Source organism: Micromys minutus (assembly GCF_963924665.1).
Source record: "Micromys minutus genome assembly, chromosome: 29".
NCBI classification, from domain to species: Eukaryota; Metazoa; Chordata; class Mammalia; order Rodentia; family Muridae; genus Micromys; species Micromys minutus.
The window spans coordinates 9,154,158-9,177,469 of NC_137964.1; the positions used below are offsets into that span (position 1 = coordinate 9,154,158).

The 23,312-nt window shown below is 43.8% G+C and overlaps 1 protein-coding gene across 3 annotated transcripts in view; it reads right to left on the reverse strand.

Annotated features, from left to right (window-relative positions):
• Positions 1–559: 559 nt before the first annotated feature.
• LOC308439385 (NEDD4-binding protein 2-like 2) overlaps positions 560–23,312 on the reverse strand; it is a 60,930-nt gene continuing 38,177 nt past the window's right edge. The window contains exons 7-9 of one of the 3 annotated variants that reach the window (XM_080941172.1): positions 9,702–11,410; positions 7,286–7,375; positions 560–638 (exon numbers count right to left, since the gene is read on the reverse strand). In XM_080941172.1, coding sequence (XP_080797298.1) covers positions 7,335–7,375; positions 9,702–11,410 — 1,750 coding nt within the window. In that variant the 3' untranslated portion in view covers positions 560–638; positions 7,286–7,334. Of the gene's footprint in view, positions 639–3,491; positions 3,797–7,285; positions 7,376–9,701; positions 11,411–23,312 lie in introns of those variants that run through there. The other 2 variants (XM_080941171.1, XM_080941173.1) reach the window with 2 other exon arrangements.

Below are 23,312 nucleotides of genomic sequence, written 5' to 3' on the forward strand. Positions count from 1 at the left end.
CTTCCTTAGTCCTTCTTAGTACTGCAAAAGTTCTGCATGCTTGTTTTGGGGGGAAGTACAAGGAACAGAGAAGACACATTTGTCCAACAGCAGTGACCTTTAGCTTCTATACCTCCCGGCTCATGTATGAGGAAGTGAATCTCCGGCACCCTGAGCACACATTTACAAATGTGGTTTCTCTCAGCCTCAGATAATACCTTTTCCACCCTAATTCTCTGCTGTCCAATAAGGGGTCATGTGAGGCCATGGAGCATTTGGGGTGGTACAAAATGGGGTCAAAGGGCTCGATTTGGCAGCACCTTAAATTGGAACGATGCGGGGCAGATTAGCATGGCCCCACACCAATTCATGAAGTGTTCCATACTTTTAGTGGTCATACCTTTCTGTGGAGTATAGACCTTAACCCTGGTCACCCACTGATCCCTGTTTTTCTAGAATAAACAAAATAAACCCCAAAAATGTGGTTAACACACACACCCACACACCACAGGAAGACTTAAAATATAAGCCAGGCATGGTAGCACACACCTTTAATCCCAGCACTAGGGAGACATGGACAGGCAGTTCTCTGTGAGCGCTTGAAGTCATCCTGGTCTACACAGTGAGCTCCAGGACAGCCAAGGCTATGTGGAGAGACCCTGTCTCAAACAAACAAAAGGAAAACAAAATGAAAATGCACACAGCATGGTTCGGTATGAGAAACTATGAATGCCTCACTGTGCTGTCCTGGAAATGATCACTTTGATGGAGAGAAGAAAGCTAGGGGCAACGTGCTAACACTTGGGAGCTACCAGGGAGCAGGGTGGGGGGTGGGGGATGGGGGAGGTGCAAAGCAAAAGAATCTCTTAAGCACAGAAGCCCAGAGCAGCCTGGGTAGCATGGGCAAAGGTTCAATGGAACAGAAGAGGAAGAGGGAAAAATCATCTGATAAACCATTGGGGAAAGTGGTGTTTTGCTAAATATTACGTTTTACTAAAGATGTGGAGAAACAAGAAGCACAGTGCAAAAGAGAAGCTGGGCAGACACAGTCTCTGCACAAGCCTGATAAGAATGTCCTACCTGGTCTCACCCCCACTCCAACTGGCCCCACGCCTACTCCAGCAAGCCCCACCCACACTAAGTCATGTGCAGATGAGGTTCGAGGGACCAAACTCTGCCCTACCTCGTGCATTCCGCCATTAAGCACATCCTTGGCAGCACATGTCACTCTCCCTGCCAGACACCCCCCAGAGGTTAGGACTGCACCTGATGCCTGCCACAGGGGCAAGGACACCTGGTGTGACTGCACTCGTTTTATGAAGATACCACGGAGGAGAGTAGTCCTAACGCCTTTTCCCAACGCATCTTTCTGGAAATTAGAAGGTGATAAATGTAGAGAAAGGTATATAAAATTGCAGCATTCCAGTCTAAGCCTTGTGGCCAGTGAGTCAGTAAGCATTAATAAATCATAAAGAAGGTCCAAATTGGTGACTGCCCTCAGTATGTCCACTGTTAAATATTTCCAATGTTATCCTTAGGCACAGTGGTGGAGTGGCTTCTAAAGTAAAAAGCCCCACATTTTGCTATTTAAGGCATCAAAGAAAAGAATTTTCCAGATGCCAGTCTCCTCCCTGGCTGGCGGTCAGCCCCTCCCCCTAACTCTCCCTCACTCCTGGCTCTTCCTCTTCCAGAAGCCAGGGAAGAGGGAAGAAACAGTGAGAGGCAGGTGAGCTTAGGGAACCACCGGGTTACTTTACATTAAATTAAGCACATTTAGACTTGGCGCACTGAAAGTCCAAAGACTGCCTGAGGAACTTAATGAAACCCTTATCTCAAAACAGGACTGGGGGAAGGGAACTAGGAAGGAAAGGAGAACGTGTCAGTCCCAGTAGAGTCGGGCAGATCTGTGAGGCCAGAATCCTGTGTCCTCCTGTGTCCTGGCCTGTGAACAACCTTTGGTTTTCTCCGCCTTTCAGGACTTCAGAGTACAAGACAAGTACAGGCCTCAAACCCTGGCTTGACACCTCCAGTCCAGCAACAACACAAACTCACACCTGCACTGGGTAAACAGGAGGAGGCACTGAGCTACTCTGAACGGGATAAATACCCACTACAGACAACAGGGCGACGGCTAGCTTGTAACTTCTGCTGGTCCCTGAAACCTCACTGAAGCGCAAAGGAAGCTACTTTGGGGCTGTTTGTTTATCAGTTTAAGCATAAGCTGCAGAAGACGCATAGCAACAGGATTCTAGAAACAGGATAGCAAAGGGTCAGACGCTGATTGATCTGATTACAGAGAGCAAAAAGCACAGTTCATCCAGCACACCCAGAAAATGCAGGCACGGTGAGGTGTGGAGTTGTGGATGGGGTGTAGACTGAGAGGAGTTAAGGTAAGAAACTGAAGCTAAGGTAAGATCGGAGGTATGGCTGTGCAGGGAAGTTCCCCCAACTCCCCTCTGAGGAATGGAGGTGTGGCTGTGCAGGGAAGTTCCCCCAACTCCCCTCTGAGGAATGGAGGTGTGGCTGTGCTGGGAAAGTCCAAGTCCCCCCAACCCCATAGAAACACTACACACACACACACACACACACAGACACACCACACACCCTGCACTGAACTGTAAGCAAGTAGTGACGAATCACTCCTATTTCTTCAAACTCTCTTTCTTTTTAGTTGAAGTACAACTACATCAAAATAGGATAAAATACTAATAGTAACTCTAGTAACTGCTAATTATATTGTAGGTTCCATGCTCTCTGACCAAAGTCCTGGCAGTCAGATAGTCTGAGAACTCTGAAAATGTTTGTTGCTATAACCCAGTACAAGGGTAAACACTGCTTTACACCAGTGGAGGAGAGGCAGAGTAATGAAAACACTGTTTCTTCAGTGAGATATATAAATACAGGAAGACTACATGCCAAATGAGTAAATAAGAAATAAAAGTCATGCCCTGTCTGTTTAGGTCAGTCTTGCTGACAAATTAGTTTTAATGTCATGCTTAAATAAAAGACAAAAGTGGATGCCAGGGTGAAGGCCAGGTTAGGGAGCCAGGTCAGCTTAGGATGCGTTGGATGAGGGCAGTGGATGCTCACAAACTGAAGGCAGCCCTGAGGGCAGCGGATCATGACCCCACGGTGTGTTATGAATAAACTAATATATACTGAGGAGGAGCAGAAGGTGGGGCTGGAGAGGAGGCTCCGAGGTTGGGAGCACTCACTGCTCTTGAAGAGGACCTGGGTTTGTTTCCCTGTAACTGTACCGTGGCTCACAACTGCTAGTAACTCCAATTCCAGGGCAGCTGGTGCCTCTGCTGGCCCCACAAGCTCCTTTATGCACTAACATACACTCATGCACACACACATACAATAAAGTAAATGAGTATTTTTTCAAAGAATAGCTAAGGTAATGCATTTTATTGTATACTTCACTGCATTTTTAAAAAACTTAAACAAAACAGCGTTTGGATTTTAGAGCCTTTTGGAACTTCAGATCCTAGAGCTGTGGCCACAGATCAGTACTTGCATAAGGGCTACTACCCCAATCTCAGAGCAATTTCGGGGCTGCCGCGCCTCTCTTTCCTCCGCAGGTCGAAGCTGCCACGGCGCTTGGCATCAGGCAGTGGCTGTGTTCACACTGTTGCCGCTTGACGAGTTTTCTTTTTTTCTTGACACAACTTATCAGGAGCAACAACTGGAAGTATCATCCAGGTAGTGCAGGTGTCCGGTGGGAACATGCTGAGAGGACCTCTGAGGCTCAGCACTGGGCTCCCCGGCCTTTCCCAGTGATTTCTCAGCAGCCGGGCAGGAAGCAGAGATCTCGCTGCAGATAAGCAGACATGTCCAGACACAGTGGGTCCCCTTTGCTGCCTGGTCATTCCCCGCCCTGGCCTCTCAGGCCTGTGCTGTCCCTTCAGTCCATCCTGCCCGGTTCTGCTCATTTCCCCTATTCTATTCCCAGCCCCTGGGGTGCAGCTCTCTGGAATCCATGCAGATCTGTAAGGAGGTTTCCCGGCTCAGTCTTCCCCTCTTCCAAGATATCACAGTTCTGTGCGGCTGGGGCCTTTGCCCGGAGTTGTAGGGCGGTGAAAATAAACCCGTGTTAGAGCCTTGCCTTCTCAGGCACTAGTCCAAGTACTGTGCACATGTTATTAAAGTGATATTATCAACTTGTATTTTACAGTTAAAAACATCGGGCTGTGGGGAGATTAATTTTTTCAGGTCACACTGCAGGTAGCAGCTCCAGGACAGGCAGGTAGGAGCACATCCTTGGCCTACCTCAGCCTCTACAGAGGACCTCGGCAACCAGTGCAGAGTACTGTAAAACAGGCAGAAGCCATCCTGGGACGTGAGCCCAGCAGGTTCTCCTTATGATCGCCTCTTCCTATACTTCTGTTTGCCTTTTAAAACCTACTTGTAAGTATGCCACGACAAAGCAAACGGGAAGGAAGTTGCTCTTTCTCAGAATAACTGTAGTGCGTACACAGAGCTCGCTACAGAGCTCAGATGAAGTTAGAACGAGGCTGTTGGTGAGGCCGGTGCCATGGAGACCACTCAGAGCAGAATGGAGGAGAGACTTCAAAACCAGAAGTACCACAGAGCCTGTCCTTGACACACACCTGCACCTTCAGCACAGAGGAGAGACTCTGGGATTGGCCACCGCTACATAAAGTCAAGCTCTCTACATGTGACTTGGATGGGTAGCTCAGTTTCGCCTCAGGGCCACCTCACAGGCGTATGGCACAGGGGGCACAGGTGGGCAGGAAAGGAAACACTACTTCCCTCAGCACACAGAACAAGGTCTACAATGAGCCGACTCATGCACTGGGAACAAAACGAAAGTTTCCGTCCCTTTCTCCAGAGCTCTCCCACTCATTCTAGAGCCTCTAAATCTCTAAAGTCCTCCCCATTATGCAGTGCTCCCTCCCGGCAGGAGCAGGAGGAAACATTTAAAAAACATGCCAAACACAAGTGTGTTCCATTCTTATCAAGTGCAGACACGTATGCACAAACATCCCAGCACATGTGTTTATTTAATGTCATGCTCTGTGTCAAGTATGTAACATAATGTCTATCCATGCTGCCTCTTTTCCTAGAGCATCATGTCAATATACAACATTAACATGTAAACTACAGCCCTAATTCCTAGCTCTGGTCACACAGCAGTGAGGGGTGTGTGTGTGTGTGTGTGTGTGTGTGTGTGTGTGTGTGTGTAACCTCTCCTGCACAGTATCGTCAGAAGGCTCTGAAATGCATTCTAACTAGTGAATTGGAGAATAAATCTCAGGAGCAACAATCCAAGCTTTGTTGTAGTTCACAGAAAGATGTGAGGCAGAGGAAAAGAATTGAACACGCAATAGCACAGACAGGGTTGCTATGGTAACAACTCTTCAACTGCAATGCATCTGCGCAATTACAACCAGGCAATGCCAACACTCATTTCCTCCTGACCATATCGAGGTCTCTGTGGCGAGAGGCATTTACAGGTCAAGGGGTTTTCATTTTTACCAAGATTCCTCTGCCTTTTCTAGAAATAATAATTGAGATACATCGAATAATGATTAATTCTCCTGCACAGGCATTTCTCAAATATCAAAAGAAACGTTACACCCACAGATGTCAATCTGGACATTGTAAGCACTGCTCTCTGTGCATGAATGGCAACATGGACTCCCGAGGACTAAGGAGAGAAGGAAGTCTATACCAATAAGCAGAGCGTGGGGACAGCAGCCCAGCACACGAGACTAAAGCAAGGAGATGGCCACAAATGTGAAGTTACACAGGACTACACAGCATGACCGCATCACCAAAACAAAAAGGCAACTTATAAAAAGCGTACATACGATTTTACACACAAAACAAACGTGCACATAAACAGCTGCTACCTTTAAGCAACGACTCTACACTTTTGTTTTTAAATTTAAATTTTACTACTAATTCCAAAGGTGCCTCCAGCTTCATTTATTTCACTATTAACTAATCTAAAAAAAAAAAAAAAAAAAAAAAAGCAAAACAAACAGAGTCCTACTCTTAGAGTTCGGTGTCTACTGTCCAACAGTCCAAGCCAGAGCTCCACCAGCTAACCTGGATAAAGCAAGCAGCCCTCAAGAACAGGATGCTTACCACTGTGGACTAGAAGATCACACCAGCGATGAGATATTTTCTTTTCTTTTTTCTTCTTTTTTTTAAAGATTTATTTATTATGTATAACCACACTGTAGCTGTCTTCAGACACCAGAAGAGGGCATCAGATCCCATTACAGATGGTTGTGAGCCACCATGTGGTTGCTGGGATTTGAACTCAGGACTTCTGGAAGAGTAGCCACTGCTCTTAACCACTGAGCCATCTCTCCAGCCCAGATGAGATAGTTTCAAGTCAAGCAAATATGAATCTAAGAGAATTTAGGACTAGACAGGAGGTTATATGCAATGAATGGCAGACTCTCCTAAAATGGTAGACACTTAGAGTGTATAGCCTTCGATAAACTCAGAGAATTAAATGCAAGGTTCTGTTAGGGCTAATTAAAATAACATCTATGCATATCCCTTTTCTAATTTTCATAAAAACAATCCCCCCGATTTTATTTTTATAGAAATATTACTGGAGATGGCTCAGCAGTTATGAACACACACTGCTCCTGCAGAGGCCTGACTGGTTCTCAGGGCCTACAAGGAACCATGGAGCTGGCCTGGCCTAGCTACCTTGAGATGCACATGTCATTAGTTTTTCAGTTAGAGTCCATGGCTTCTGGAGCACAGCGTGTCTTCCAGTTCCTAGAAACCGCTGCACTCCCTCAGGCAGTGAAGCAATTAGGCCACTTGTGCTCCTCTGTTCGCTCCCTCTGAAGTCAAGGAAACACGGGAGCTCGACAGGCCAATGGGTCTTAGACACTGATCTCGAGTACCCTGTATAACTTGCAAGCATCACTGTGTCCTGGCAACTGCAGCTGCATTGCTCCCGGCCGGCTATTGAGGCCGCTATCTTCCGTTTCTGATAAAGGGATAAAAGACTGACTGCTCTCAGTAAGTTGGTCACAGCCTCCAACCCAAGCCTCCTTCGTCCAGGCCCTATCAGGTGACCTTGGCCTGGTAAATAAGTGTGTGCTTACAAGTACCTCTGTCAGGCAGCTCACATCTGCCTGTAACTCCAACTTCAGGGAGATCTGACAGCTCCAGCCTCTGTGGGCACCCACATACATATGCACACGCATACACACACACACACACACACACACACACACATTCACACAATAATCAAATATAACAAAAATAACTAATTTGAAAAGAAATCTCTGAAACCTTAAAATGATACCTTTATTGACATCTTCCATTGCAAAGGCATTATCTTTGGTGACTTCTAGTCAACTGGAATCCTGTGGTTGGTCATCCAGTAACAAGGATTCTGTGGACATAAGAGGAGGTAGGAGACACATTTCATTTCAAAGTCACACAAATTTTTTACTCTGAATGTAAAATTATGTAAACGTGCTGTCTGAACTCCTATGTTTAAAGTCTGATTTTGGAGATTTCTAGGAATGGCTAAGTAGGACTTTGTTTCAGATCTCAGTTAGTGAACAGTATTCAGAATTACTGAAAATCCTCATTGTGTTTGTATGGAAAATGCCATTAGAGCAGATTTTCTCACAAGCATAAACATATACAGAAGCATCAACACACACCCATGTTTTTGAAAGTGTCACAGGCATAAAACTTAAATAATTGAAAATACTAAGGTCTAGTCTGAAATCATAAACAAAAAAAGTGTCTTTTTGTGCCCCTTTCTGAGAGAAAGTCCATAAATTTTATTAGCATATCAGAGGGGTTTCTAACTTAAAACTATTAGCAACTGTCACCTCAGACCAGCATGAGAAAGGACAGAATAAAAGATTCTAAACTTCTTCCTTTCTTAAGTACATATCATCAACAATAATCAAGTGTACATTAATTAAACTTCAGAATGAGTTTTAAAAGAATCTATTCATCAACAGTTTGCCTTGTTTGTAAATGAAGAGGATTTTCACACAAGTTCAAATCACTGCAAACAAAAATGGTAAGTGACCAGCTTATGAATATTCCATGAGTAAAGTTTATCATCGATAAAGGAATTATTGGATCTAGAGGGTGGGATTCTGAATCTCTTTGGGTTCCTTCAATATGAAAGTGAATTACAGCCACTTCCTTGGGAGGTGGAGGCAGAGGCACGTGGATCTCTGTGAGTTCCTGGTCAACCTGATCTGTCTAGAGAATTCCAGGCTAGTCAGGGTTACATAAAGAGATCCTGTGACACTGTCTCTAGAAAAGGAAAAGAAGGAGAAAAGAAAAAAGAAAGAAAAGGCAGATCATAAGCAGTGTTTGTTGAAGAAGGAGGAATGTGGCCGGGAGGAAACGTGAAAGTGAAGAATTTTCCATTTAGAAACGGCATCTGGTCAAAAATGGAAAGTGGATACCAAACAGAGTCTGCGAGGCAACTTGTTTGGCTAGATTATCAAAAGTTAAAACAATAATAAAAGACAACTGCACTTTTGTTAGAGTTGGGCAGGTGTCTTGTTGTTGAACATGTAGCACAGCCAAGTGCAACAAGTCGTTAGATTTGATTATTCAGGATCTCAGAGATCATAAACGTGGTCAGGGGGCCAAGCGTTAAGATAGCTTTGCTGTAAGATTTAGACAATCATGGCTCTGCACTTCTGAGATGAAGTCTGTCTGAAGCATCAGAACTTAGAGCAAAGTAGACAAGGAGGGGAGTTAAGCACAAGACAATGCAGGACCTAGGAACCCTGCCAAACTCATCATATTAGGAAGCCCCAGGACACCTCCAGAACACTGGCTTTCTGGCTCCCCAGGGCTCCTGGACTCAAGGAGGAACATGGAACAGTCTGTGGTGAGCCTCTCTTCAGAGGGCTCCAGAACCGTCTCAGACAAAGATAACAGTTTCGGGTGGTTTTTGATCTCTCAATCTTTGCTTCCTCCCTCTCTCACAATGCCACATCTGAGACCTGTGACTGAGAGGTCACTATGCCAAAAAAGAGAAATGTACAAAGCTAAAAGATACACAGATATATATATTTTTAAATGTGGATGAGTGGGCTGGAGAGATAGCTTGGCAGTTAAGAGCAATGGCCGCTCTTCCAGAGGGCCCGGGTTTAGTGGTAACTTGTAACTGTAACTCTAGTCCCAGAAATCTGACCCCTGTCTTCTGGTCTCTATGGACACCGGATATGCATATGCTGCGCAGACATACGTGCAAGCAGAACTCCTATATAAACTAAATAAAGACCAACAAAAACATGTTTATGAGTACCATACCTAAGCCTGGTACTCAGGGAGGCCAGAAGGTGGCAGATCCCTTGGAACTGGATTAGCAGATGGCTGAGGTATCATGTGGGTGCTGGGAACCAAACTTGGGTCTGTGGCAAGAGCAGCAAGTGCTTTTAACTGCTGTGACATCTCTCCAGAAAGACAGTCAGACATTTACAAAGAATGAACAAGCCAAGCACTACTCACTAGGGTTCTCACTTTCCCTGCTTCTGGGAACCAGAAGACCAACACCACATGATGTCACTAACACAGGAGAGAACCCAGGACATAAAGTATAATTGCTTTATAGACCAGGCTGGCCTCAAACTCACAGAGATCCACCTGCCTCTGCCTTCCAAGCACTGGGATTAAAGGTGTGCACCACTATGCTTAGCCTGAACTTTTATTTTTCACAAATAAAAACAATTTACCCATTGAAGCTCCAGAAGATCCTAAAAGTTTGGCTGGGTGAAAGGCAACCTCTTGCGGTCGTGGCCCAAAGGACTGACAATTCCTGCTTAAGTCCCGGCCGTCCTCAGCGGGTGCACGCTGCATGGGCTCCCAGGCTTCCCACATCTGCTTTCCATCGGATCCCTCATTTGAAGACCGATGAGCAGAAGAGATCCTCAGAGGGCAAACAGTCTCAGGCTGGCTCCGTAAAACTTCTCCGACAGTTAGCGTCCAAGCCATTCTTTTCTGAGATTTGAAAGTCAAAAGTGTTCCTTTGTGGTTAAAAGATACCATGCAAAAGGCAGACAGGTAATGGATCATGAGAGAAGGGGCGGGGTTTCTATAGAAATACACAGCACATCCTAGTCGGTTAAAGGACAGGCGGTAAGAACAGGACTTCCCAATCGCACTCAGAGGGGAATCACGGAGGGTATCAAAGTAAAACCATGGTAGATGACGGTCAAAGATCATCACTTCTTGCTTTCGCTCATCTTTATTGGTTATATCAGAACTATCTTTCCCCCGAGAAAACATGTTCAGCCCATGACTCTCTGTTAAGAGGTCACATTTCTCCTTTTCTTCAGGGTTGATATGAGTCTGTCCCAGTAACTTAAAGTCTGGTGGCAAATTGCAAATCTCCCTCTGCATCCCTCGTGTACCCTTTGCTGATTCTACAGCATGCTCTGAGGAGTTCAGATGGGGGGCACAGCTGCTGGAGATATCTGTTCCTGGGTCTCTGGGTAAACCCACAGTTTCATCTTTAGGGGTCAATTCTATCAGTGGCTTCTTCTCTGTTGGTATTTCTGGGCTGCTTCCTGAGCCTGTTGCTCCTTCAGAAGTGGAAATCAACTTAACCAGTTGTTCCTCCCTATCAGGGCAGGTCTGTCTGCGAGACCTAGCTTTCTTGGGTCTCTGTTCACATACAAACTTATGAGGTCCCTCCGGCCAACTGCCCAAATATGGCTGACTCTCAGATCTGAGCTGTGGCTCTTCATCACACAAACTAGCTGTAAAAAAAGCCCAGCAATTGCTTTTGACGCCTTGTTCTTTTCGCAAAATTTCCTCTGATGTTCTGGTTCCACCCTGATGATTCATGGCAAACTCATCTGGGCGACTTTTATCCATCACCTCTGTCTTCTGAATAAATGAACATGGGGTTTTAGCAAATATGTCCTGGGTGTCTAATGCTGAGTTACATCTATTCCTCATTTGCTGTTCCACCCTCATGCCTGAGCAGCCATCCCTAACTCCACAAGAAAGATGCTGAGTGCTTGTATGACAAGAGGCAGATGGTACTGATGGTAAAGTTAGAAATAAGCCCCTCTCCTCTCTCTCCTCCTCCCCCTCCTTGGGGAAGCAGTTCTTAGGTATGTGGTCCAACTCAACCATAGACACAGTAGTTTGGAAACTGTTTGAGATCTTTCTGTCTTGCCAACTTTGCTCTTCATAGCCATTTCCACAATCTGCTGCTTCATCCTGTAGGCCACCAGTTAAGGGATGCCCTGGCTCTCTCTTGGCCTCTTCAAGGCCTTCCCCTTCCCTCTGAGATGGACCCTGACCTCCAGGAGCAAGGTGACCCAAGGTGGCGAGTGAGTTCTCACGCAAACCATTGCTCCTTTTCTTTCCTGTCCTGCTTCTCTTCTGTTTGGTTTTGTCAAGCCTGTATTCGCTTTTCTTTAAAGCTCTTCCTCTGAAATATAGAGAACAAAAATGCATAGCAGGTTTATGTAATATCAGCAAACTCTAAAATATTACTGTGCAAAACTCATTAGTACAGGAGTGTCACTGTACTTTGCACTGTATTTACAATCACTGTTAATAAGATTTGAAAGTCTGCTACACTGATACTAGGAAGTTAAAGTTCACATGCACACACACCTTTCATAACCCAACAACTTTATGAAAGCCTAATATTTATATTAAAAAATTATTCCATGTGTACAGAATAGATATATTTTGTGATATTTTAAAGGAATTTATGAATTAATTATAATCCTGTTTAGAAAACCTCAGCAGTAGTTTTCTTAGAATGAAAGACTTTATAATACTTTAGATATGAAAGGTTAAGAAGTGGTTGGAAGAGCCTCGGTATGGCAGGTTTTTATGTGGTTTTAATGACTGGGCTATTTAGGCCAAACGACTGACAATTAAGGTGCCCCATCGCATTATATACAGTACTTACCAATCAACAGCTGAGCCTAGCATTTGGTGATCTATTTGGAATGGAATTGTCTGCCTAGCAGTGACCCTAAGCCAGAGGATATGCCACTTCTTTGTGAAGTGTTTGGTGGTCACAGTGACTGGTAGTGTTTTACAGTATATGGTACTGAAGCCGGTATGTTAACTACCCTATGACACACAGTGTGACAAGCTATACCACCTGGTGTGAAACAGAATTTTCATCACTCATACTATAAGTGTGTAGCTCTTCATAAGTGAACACAATACTGGATGCTGCTAGGCATATCCAACTGTGGCCCACGTGCTGCCTGCATCCCAGAATAGTTATGAATGCAGCCCAACACAAAACTGTGTGCTTACTCAGACCATTGTGGGATTTTTCTATGAATGCTTTCCTTCCTTCCTCCTTCCCTCCCTTCCCTTTTCTTTCTTTTTCCTTCCTTCCTTCCTTCCTTCCTTCCTTCCTTCCTTCCTTCCTTCCTTCCTTCACTCAACTGCATAGTTCTCAGTCATGAGCCTTAGAGATGACATGTCTCAATGTCTAAGGGTGACACTCCTGACAGATGATGATGCTAAGGGACAGTGTTTGCTCCTTTTGCATGATTTAGTGAACATTCTAATTTCGCTCATAAAGACTAGTTTTCCTCCCTTCCACAGTGAATGATCAGAGTGAGAGACAAGGTATAGACAACTGACTAGGAGAACAACAGAAACAGGAAATGGGGCTGAAGAGATAGCTCAGTGGTTAGAAGCACTGCTCTCACAGAGGGTCTAAGTTTAATTTCCAGCAGCCATGTGGTGGCTCACAACCAACTGTAACTTCATCTCCAGGGGATCAAATAGCCTCTGAAGGCACTAAGCATGCACCTAACATATATACTTGCATGAATGCAAAATACACGTATAAAATAATAAAATAGGACACAAACACTAAGGATCAAACAATAGAAAGACAAGGAAGTCAGCAAAGAGACAAATATGGAAGAACAAAAAGGCAAGAGTCAGCTGTCTCTCCAGCCCCCCCCCCCCCATGTGGTGTGCATGTGTGTGTATAGGTACACTTGCCTGTGAGTGTCCAGAAGTCAATGTTCTCTGTTCCCTCTATCACTTACTGCCTACATTTTTAATGCCTCTCATTGGATCCAAAGCTCACTGACTTGGCTACACTGTCTGTCCAGCAAGTCCCCAGGACTCACCTGTCTCTGCCTCCTCAGTGCTGGAGTGTGGAGGAACACGCATACCAGCATCTGGCTTTCTGCTTCCATATGGGTGCTAGGGATCCACTCATGTTCTTAATACTATGCGTCAAGCACCTTTCCCGAATGCTGTCTCACCAGCCTCACCGACACGCTTCGGAAACCTACTCTGGTCCTTAACCAGTATCCTACACTGCTAACTTTTCCAAGACAGAACATATGAACTCTCTGTGTCACCTAATTGTTGCTGCCCTTGCTCACACATTCCCAAGTGCTGGCTTAGAAAGAACAGGAAGGAAGGCGAATGTACCTAGAAGCCTCCATCCAAAAAGATATTGCAGAAAGGATACCATGCCACCTTTGGTTACAGACTTCATTTATGGTGACTTTTGTGAGCTGGAGTAATCCAACAAACACTCTAGCTAACTCTACAGCGGATTTTATAGTTATAAAATCCATACCTGAGCTGTCCTAGCCTTGTCTTGCTGTATGATCCTCCTCTCAAGTACTGGGGATCATGGATTTGTGCCATCAGGACTAGCTGCTACCCCTGCTGCTTTTGGTTTTCTGAGTCCCACTATGTGGTCTCAGATGGCCTAGAGCTCACCTTGTATTCCAGGTTACCCTTGAACCCTTGGAGATCTATTTGCCTTTGCTTCCTGGATCCTGGGATTAAAGGCATGTGGCTTGACACTCAGCTATTATCATTAAGTTTTTATGGTTGTTATTGTCAAGTTTTAGGTCAGCATTACTTAAGCTAAAGTCATCGGAGAGGAGGGAATCTCAATTAAGAATGTGCTTCCATAAGATCCGACTGGAAACGAGCTTCTAGGGCATTTTCTTAACTAGTAACTGATGGGGAAGGGTAGAGCCTATTGTGTGGGTAGTACTACGCTGGGGTGATGGCTGTGTTCTGTAAGAAGGCAGGCTGAACAAGCCATGGGAAGTAAGCCAGCAAGCAGCACCCTCTGTAACAGTTTTTGCCCTGTTTCAGTTCCTGTCCTGACTCCCTCTGAGGACGATCAACAGTGCTGGGGGAGGTGTAAGCCAAATAAACCCTTTCCCTCCCAAGCTGCTTTGCTCATGGTGTGTAATCACAGCGATAGTAACTCTAACTAGGACAATTCTTATTTTTCTAGACAGGGTCTCTCCGTATAGCCCTGGCTAGCCTGTATCCCAGGCCAGCTGAAAACTATCAGCAATCCCCCTTCCCTCAGCATTCCAGGGACTGAGTTTAGAGGTATGAACTACCACACTTCAAACCCACTGATGCTCTTTAGAGTTATTTTTCCAGAAACAGGGAGCCAGGCCTTCTGGAAAACAGTCATAAATCAGCAACCTTGTTAAGCTGCTATGAGATAAGAGGAGAGACGGTGGTGGTAACTTCCGGTGGAAGTGTTTGTCTCTGAGGAAGCTGATCAGTAGATGCCCTTTCATCAGGAACAGGGATCTATCTACACAGTGTAAGAGGCTCATCAGAGTTGTGTCAAGGACTGTCAAACCTGATCTCACTTGTACTGAGTCACTTAAGGATGAATGGCCCTGCTAGCAGAGAAAAGCATCACTCAGTAAGAGTGAGTCATAAGCAGGAAGTCGGGAGGGCTAAAGGCGCAGACTGCAGCCTTGACAGGAAGGAAGAAATGAGATCTGAGCAAGGTAAACACATCTGTTATGAGTAAGACTAGATGATGGCTCAGGGCCGGGCGAGCAGGAGCACAGGGTACTTCTCAGGAATTAGAAGGGCTGTTCTCAGAGGCGAGCTAACCTGACCGAAGGTGAGAGTGTCCAGATGAAGCTCAAACTGACTGTGGAGAAAAGCAGGAAAAGGGGGGGGGGGAGATAAAAAAGAAAGGGCATGGTAAGTAATGAGCTCATGAAGAAAGGTCAATAGGAGAGAAGTACCTATTGACTGCCCACCGCCCACTGCAGAGCCCCCACATCACCTCCTTCCGATCAGAGGTCAAAGTGCACCACATTGGACTGACAGCTTAGTGGAGGGACTACGGTTGGGATAACCCAGATCAGGCTCAACACTGGCTCAGTGATCTGCTAGCAGGTAGCACAACACGTAGACGCGTCTCCTTTGTAAAATGGGGGTAACGTTTCCTCCTTGTGCAATGGCTATACAGATTAATACAGGTGGTCTTATCCCCTAATCTGTCTATATCAGTTCTAACTGGTGGGCTAAGGATGTGGTTCATCTTAGTAAAGGTGAGATGCTAAAGTAATTGTTAAAATTAGTTGAGAACAGGATCACTCAGAAGTCATGAAACCCTGTCATCGTGCCCTCATACTGCTTTGAAAATGTCTGTGGGGTAATCTTCCATTTTTTAAAATCAATATAAACTAGAAGTTCTTGGCAATACATTGCAGGCATGGCTTATGTGTGAAAGGGAAAACAAGAGAATCACACATGAAGTTGGGGAAATTTGGGGAGAAAATTGGAGTCAGTATTTCTCCCCTATTACTTTTATTTTTTATTATTTTTTAAAAATATTTATTTATATGAGAGGTAAGATAACTGTAGCTGTCTTCAGAGATGGTTGTGAGCCACCATGTAGTTGCTGGGATTTGAACTCAGGACCTCCAGAAGAGCAGTCAGTGCTCTTAACCACTGAGCCATCTCTCCAGCCCCCTCTCCTATTACTTTTAACCGTGCTTGCAATGGTTAAGTCTTTTCATTGGAGAAAATTCAACTGAGTTTTAATTTTAAATTTTAAATAAAATGAGGCTGTTTTGCTTTAAGGTGAAAAAAAGTTTAGTGAAAACAGAATCCTTAATCAATTTGTTCAGTCAACTAAATGGAAAGGAAGGAGAACAATGTTATTCTGGGGAATAATTATATGAGTGCATGAGCTTAAAAATCTGTAGATGAATTAACAGCATTAGTAGTAAATTTGGCAAATGTTACAGGGCACAGAACATTCAGAGAAACCACATGGCAGAGTAGCAAACTCCAAACTGCCTTCCCACCACAACAGCAACTGGTAAAGACTGTCAGATCAACTTTGTCAGGATTCTGAAAGCAAGCTAGTGCTTTACGAGACTTGTTATTAAGAAAAACCCAAATTTTTGGCAAGAAGGCTTTGTGTTGTTTCTTAGTTTATGTTATAACTTACTGGAATCCAAATGCTGCCAATATTTGCGTTGGTCCTAAAAACAACAAAGGGCATCTCAGTGTAAGCATCTTGTATCAGAGGCTGCAGAAGGGCCCTATTTTCAACAATTATGGTTGTTACAACCTCATTGGCTCCATCCATTCCTTCCTTTTGTTCTTTTTTTGTTTTGTTTTGTTTTGTTTGAGATATGGTCTTATGATGCTGCCTTGGCTGGCCTAGAACTCACCATGTAGACCAGACTGCCCTTTCCTCCTGAGTCTAGGATGAAAGAGTATGTCACTACACATGGCTGGCTTGCTTTCATTATGACCAACTTGAAACTCTCGCTTGATAACAGTAGGGAAAGAGAGATTTGCTGACCACATTACAAGGCAGAGGCATTAGATAACGTATATGAGACTAGGCATAATGGTGGGACAGAGAGTTGACAGGGGATGACACATAAGGAAAGGCAGGGAGAGGAGAGGGGCTGGGAATCAGGTCAAAGCAATCATAGTATAGATGTCTGTGGAGAAGTGACTGAGAAGTCCCCAAGCTCCCACTGCTGGCTCAGAGACTCTACTCCAGCAGGAAACAAACACTAAGGCAGAGTTTCAAAGAGCCTTTGTGTGGACAAAGCACGGAACAAGGTCTAGAAGCACAGGCAGTGTTTGTTTGACAGTCATTGCTGTTGTTTTAATAAATTTAGCAACTAGTTAGGAATATAGCTCAGTGGCAGATATCTACCACATGCTTGAGAACCCAAATTCACTCTGCAGGCCAATCCTGAAACCTTAGGACTATCAAGCAGAGGCAGGACTAGGGTTTCAGGGTCATCCTTGGCTGTAGCAAGTTCATGGCCATCCTGAGACAGATGAGACTAAATCTTAAAAGAAATAAGTATTAAACTTATCAACTGTACCAAACCTTTCCAAACATAATGTTCATAGGTACTCTTTGCTCTTAAGCTATAAAAAACATCTAAAAGTATATGACCTGGGCTGGAGAGATGGCTCAGTGGTTAAGAACACTGACTGCTCTTCCAGAGGTCCTGAGTTCAATTCCCAGCAACCACATGGTGGCTCACAAACATCTGTAATGATATCTGACGCCCTCTTCTGGTGTGTTTGAAGACAGCTACAGTGTGCTTATATAAATAAAAATAAATAAATTAATTAAAAAAAAAGTATATGGCCTAAAAACCATGTTTCCTACAAACAAGTGGACCTCTGAGTTTAAAGTCAGACTGGTCTATAGAGTGAGTTACAGGATAGCCAGGGCTGAACATTGAAACCCTGTCTCAGGAAAATAATGCCATTACTTATGCACACCACTGGTGTAATCAGAAGGCAACGGTAAAAAAAAAAAAAAAGTATCTTAAAGTTCTTATTTATTTACTTACAATTCCAAATATATGCAAGGCTTTTTGATTGTATTCACCCCATTCCTCTTTTCTTCCTTCCTACCTACCTCTCTCCCTTCCTCCTTTCTTTCCTTTGGTGATCTACTGTGTTTTATTATTTTTGCACATGAGCATGGGAAATTATTCACTTGAGTAAGGTCAACTTACCAGCGGCTATGCCCTTTGCAGTCCTTACTATACATTAAAAAGTTAACATAAATGTAGCCATTTGAGAGACAATAATTCTATTCACTGGGAACTTGCAGTAGATACTTGTAGGTGATTTTGATGTGTGAGTCTGTTTTCCATGCACTGTTACTTGAACTGGGTATCACTACTAACTATAAAGAGATTTAACTTATATTGCTTTTGGGCCATGAACACTAAGTTCTGGCTGTTTCAAGTAGCTCTGAGTGGTTTCATTTTTGGTTTTATTTTTTTAAGTCTATTTGTATTCAGAGTTTTTATATCAACCATTTTCAAACTGTCTGGTCTAATTTTCGACTATTCTCTAAGTAGCTGACCCAGCTTTCACTTCTACCACACACTATGACAAAAAGCACATAGGACAGGGAGGCTACTGATCAGCCCCACTAGATCTTTGTACACAGATACAAACTGCTTCCAATAGAAAGATTTGAAAGGTATTCCATAGGAGTTTGGTGTGCAGACCATGTGGCATCTACATTAGCAATTGAGATGCTTCTTAGGGACATGAGTCACATATCACAGTTAATAAAAAGGAAAAGACACAGACAAAAATCTACACACCTATACACACCTGATTATTTTTATATAAAGAAGCCAGAAATACACTGTTAAAAAAAAAAAAAAAGGATGGCATCTTCAACTAAGGGTGCTGGTCAAACTGGATGTCTACAAGAAGAATAATGCAAATAGTCCATACTTACCACCCTGCACAAAACTCAACTCCAAATGGATCGAACCAGATAGAAGAGAAAGTTTGGAACAGCCCTGAGCTCACTGGCACAGGAAAAGACTAAAAGACTTTCTGAACAGAACATCATTAGCACAGGCATTAAGATCAACAGGAAATAAATGTAATACCGTGTAGCAAAGGACACCTCATTAGGACAGTGTCAGGCTACAGAAAGAGATTTTTACAGAGGACTAGTATCTAATATATATTAAGGACTAAGAAATATACTTAAAAAACACGTAATACAATAAAAAATGGGGCAGAGATCTAAACAGAGAATTGTCAAAGGAAGAAACTCAAATGGCTGAGAAACATCCGTAGTTATCAGAGAAATGCAAATCGAAACTCCTTTGGGATTTCATCTTATATCTTTCAGAATGGCTAAGAGGACATCAATTTTAAAAAAAGACAGCACACGCTGGTGAGCACATGAAGGTAAACACTCCTCCAGTGCTGGAGGGAGTAGGAACTTGTACAGCCACTATGGAAATTAGTGCGGGGGTTCCTCAGCAAGATGGGAAGCAATCTCCCTCATGATCCAGCTATACCACTCTTGGGCACATAACCAAAGGACGCTTCATCCTACCACAGAGACACTTGCCCAACCATGCTCATTGATGCTCTGTTCATAATAGCAAAAAAAAAAAAAAAAAAAAAAAAACACATTTGAATTTGAATGTCCCTTAGCAGAACAACAAATGTACATGCACAATGGAGTATTACTCAGCTGACTAAAAAAAAAAAAAAAAAAAAAGAAAGAAAGAAAGAAAGAAAACTATAAAATTTGTAGGTAAATGGGTAGGACTAGAAAAAAAAATAAAAATAAAAACCATCCTGAGTGAGGTATTTTAGACCCAGAAAGACAAATATGGAATGTATTCACTTATACATGGCTATTAGTTGCTAAGTCAAAGATAATTAAGCTACAACCCCAGAACCACAGAGGTTAGGTATAGAGTAAGGGACTTAGGGAGGGGAAGATAGACACTAGGAGAGAGAAATGGAATAGCTATGCATGGATACAGCAACTGGAATGAGAGGGTCAAGTTGGGAGGGAGATGAGGAAGGAACAGCTAAAATTAAGGGCCATTTGAGGGTTTGTATGGAAACCTAAAATAGTAGAAACCTTCTAAAACTATATACATGTACATACATACATACATACATACATACATACCGTGATCTAAATGAAATGGACCGGATATCTCTTGTCACCAAATAAAACTTGCAATCCAGGAATGGATTACATGTAATTGAATTGTTGGCCAAAGGGATCACCATGGAAACCCTCATACAACCCAGGTTGTTACTCTCCACAAACAGATACACTGAACATGGAGAAATCCGGCTGGTGCCGACACAGAGCCTTCACCCCCGTTCTAGCATCTTTGGTACAAGAAGGTACTCTGTACACTACCGAAGGAGAAAAGTAAATATTAGTTAAGCCACAATCTCTTGAATAAACAATGGTGTCCTGCTTGCAAGATATGCTAGGGCAACAGTGGCACAAAGCTTGTGTGAGTAGCCAACCAGAAACTGATTTTATTTAAGGTTCCCTCCATGAGATAGAACCATCACCCATCAGTGCTTGGGTGACCAGGAACCTGAGACTAGATAGGCCTGGGATCTGGGGTAAAACCAAATATTACTGTTTTAGAAAAAAGAAACCTAACACTGAAATTAGCCCTAGTGACATTCTGCTGTACTCACAGACCAGGGCTTGCTCAGCCATCATCAGAGATGCTCCCTCCTGCAGCGTCAAGACCTTGGAATGCTCACCCCGAAATGGGACATCTCCATCAAACCCCCTTCCCTCAGGACTCAGAGAACCCCTTGAGAAGGAGGCAGAAAGAGTGTAAGAGGCAGAGGGGATGGAGGTCACTAAGGAAACAAGGCCCTCTAAGTCAACATGATAGAAGCTCTTACGAACTCAGAGATGGAGGCAGCATGTAATGGGCCTGCATGAGTCAACGTCAGGTCCTCTGTGTTTATGTTAGAGCTCCCAGTTTAGTATTTTTATGGGATTTCTGAATGTGTGAATGCATGGGTCTTTGATTCTTGTGCCTTCTTTTTGGCTCTTTTCCTTCTGTTTGTTTGGCCCAATGCCAATGTGTTAGCTTTTATGTTTTCTTATATTTTATTATTTAAGGAAAAAGGTGAGTATGGAGTGAACTGTTGTATTTGTGCTGCTGGTGAAAGAGCATCTGATGCCAGAGCTGAACTATAGCAGCTCCTACATCAGTGCAGGTACTTACTCATGTGTGTGCATCCCTTGAATGCACACCAGTCCTGTCTACAGCCCTTTTGCCCCATCCTTCCTTATTATTTAGACTGTTGGTATATAACCTACATACAGGTTGGTACATGTGAAGATACAACAGGCCCAACAGCTCTTCCACAGCGTGCTCCCGGGGCACAGCCACAGGCACCGCTCAGATGGAGCATCTCCCATTTGCAGAAGCTGCTCAGTGCGCTGTCTTCATGGCACAGGTGGAGCAACACGGCTTTAAGCCATGCTTGCAGTTTTCACTGTTTGATATATTGCCAGAGAAGTGATCTGGAAACTAACTTTTGTGATGGGCCAGCTGACTTCTCAGATATTTATGTCTAAGGACTTATGTCTAAAAGGTAGGAGTCATTGGCCACAGAAATCCATAGAAATCTCTGTCATTTTCTGTAGGCTTTGGCTTTTTAAAGTTTTTGCAAAGAGGTGATCCATACTTGTTTCTCCGATTGTCCTGCTCCTCCAGCCTTGGTTTCCCCCTTGTCTACATGTGCTTCATTAAGTTACACATGCATATGTGGAGCTATGGGGTGTTGCTCTTTTGGTACCAGAGATCACACCTATGACTGCTGAGCTACACACACAGCAGCTGACTACCAATTAAAAGCATGTGTGTGAGCAGGAGGTTCCTGGCTTCAGTCTTCCTTGGGCTTATCAGCAGTCAGCATCACCATATCTGTTCAACAGAATCATTTATACAAAATTACAAAATTAATAATTTCTGGATGTCGCTGAGTAGGGTGAGTTCCCTGGCCCTTCAACACCCAAATTCATTTCAGGTCAAAGTTTTTTTAAAGTCAGAATGTGGGTATAAAACCAAGTGGCTAAACGTGAGTCTATTTTCTATTATGCTCCATGTTTTTAACATATGATGAAAATCAACCTTCATGTAACTGCCTTAGAACCTCTGGATTTCTCTTCACAGACAGGTTGGCACTGATGAAGCATTAAACTTACCAACCATTGCTTCACATGCCACTCAGTGGCAAGATTCGTATATGGGAAAGAATGACCGAAAGACCGGAGTCCTGCAGGCACAAAGTCCTCACCCTTCCACTGACTCCAGGAGTAAGTGCATTCATCTCTGAGGAATTCCTTTCCTATCCATGAGAGGTGAAGGAGACGCCCTATGCATTTAACACTAACAGCTCAGCTCTGTAGCCTGACGCATACTACCAAACAAATCAACAATGTTTATTATCAGTATCTATTTTAAAAGGGGGGGCATATTCTCTCCATACTGTAGGAAGTGGAGAGAGCCCTGACTTAAGTCCTAATGAATATGTGTGTTGACAGGAGCCAGATCTGTCAAAGACCCCTAAGCTCAAACCCAGGAAGGAATGCCATAACCATGCCCCTAGGATAAGGCTCAGAGGATGGCAAAGCCTTCCCTGAGGCCCAAATGGGACTGTTGACGGTGTGCAGAAAAAGTCAGCAATAGCTTTCTTCCCCTGGATGTCAACTGTGTAAAAACTGCTCCCTTACAGACATCCTCTACCAAATTAGATAAACCTGTTTCCTTGTTCAGCTGTATGTAGTAAGCTCCAATCTTTGCCCAACAGTATGTACTAACTGTGAATGTCTGCTCAACACTACCATAAACACACTGAGTTAAATGCTATGGTTTTTTCAACCAGGATTCTGGACAACCTGATCCCAGCTTTCTGTCCATCAGTCTGCCTGTCCGAGTGTCTTTATTTCTCGATGCCCTAGTTAGTGCAGCTTGATGCAAAAGTCATGACTGGACAGCAACTTGTGAAAGCCACAAAGCGCAGAGTCACAAGAACAGTGATCTATCTGCTTGACTGTGATTGAAGACTTATTGTATCTCCATTGTTACTTTACCACACCCAGCGAGGTTTGAACTTTCCTCACCACAGCAAGCCACCTTGCTATCGAATGTTGTCTCTCCTTGCTCAAGTTTTCAGCTTGATGTCTCCACAGCATCCCCTCACCTCTTTCGTTCCTACTTTAGAGCATCATCACCCAGACGGCCTTGCTTGTTTGCTAAGAGCCCACCTCCAGGTTCTAAGTGGAGTGCCTCATTTTCAGCACCATTTGTATTAAATGTCCATATAAACTTTACCCCAAATATTGTCTCTCTCATGTTTACATCCAACACTTACTACAAGCCTGTACCTTTAAATAGATATAATACATCCAAGCATCAAGTGGCTGAAAGGGCTAGCAGATTCTTTGCACTGTCTGTCACATATTTTGTGTGCCTTCCTCTGTGACTGTCCCTTCATTCCCCCTTTAAGGTCTCTTAGCTCCTAACCCTAGAAGTGAGTAAGTGAAGTTCTCCTTTTAAGTTCTCACTGGCTTAGGAAGCCCCTCTGACTTCCACAGGCGGTCACTCTCCCAGCTGTGACCTCCAAGACCTCAGCTCTATCACTATCTGGCCACAACACCAACAAATCTCTTTGCTCCATCACTGTTTCAGTTTTCAGACTTATTCCTAAAACTGGGAGATATAAAGATACATCAAACT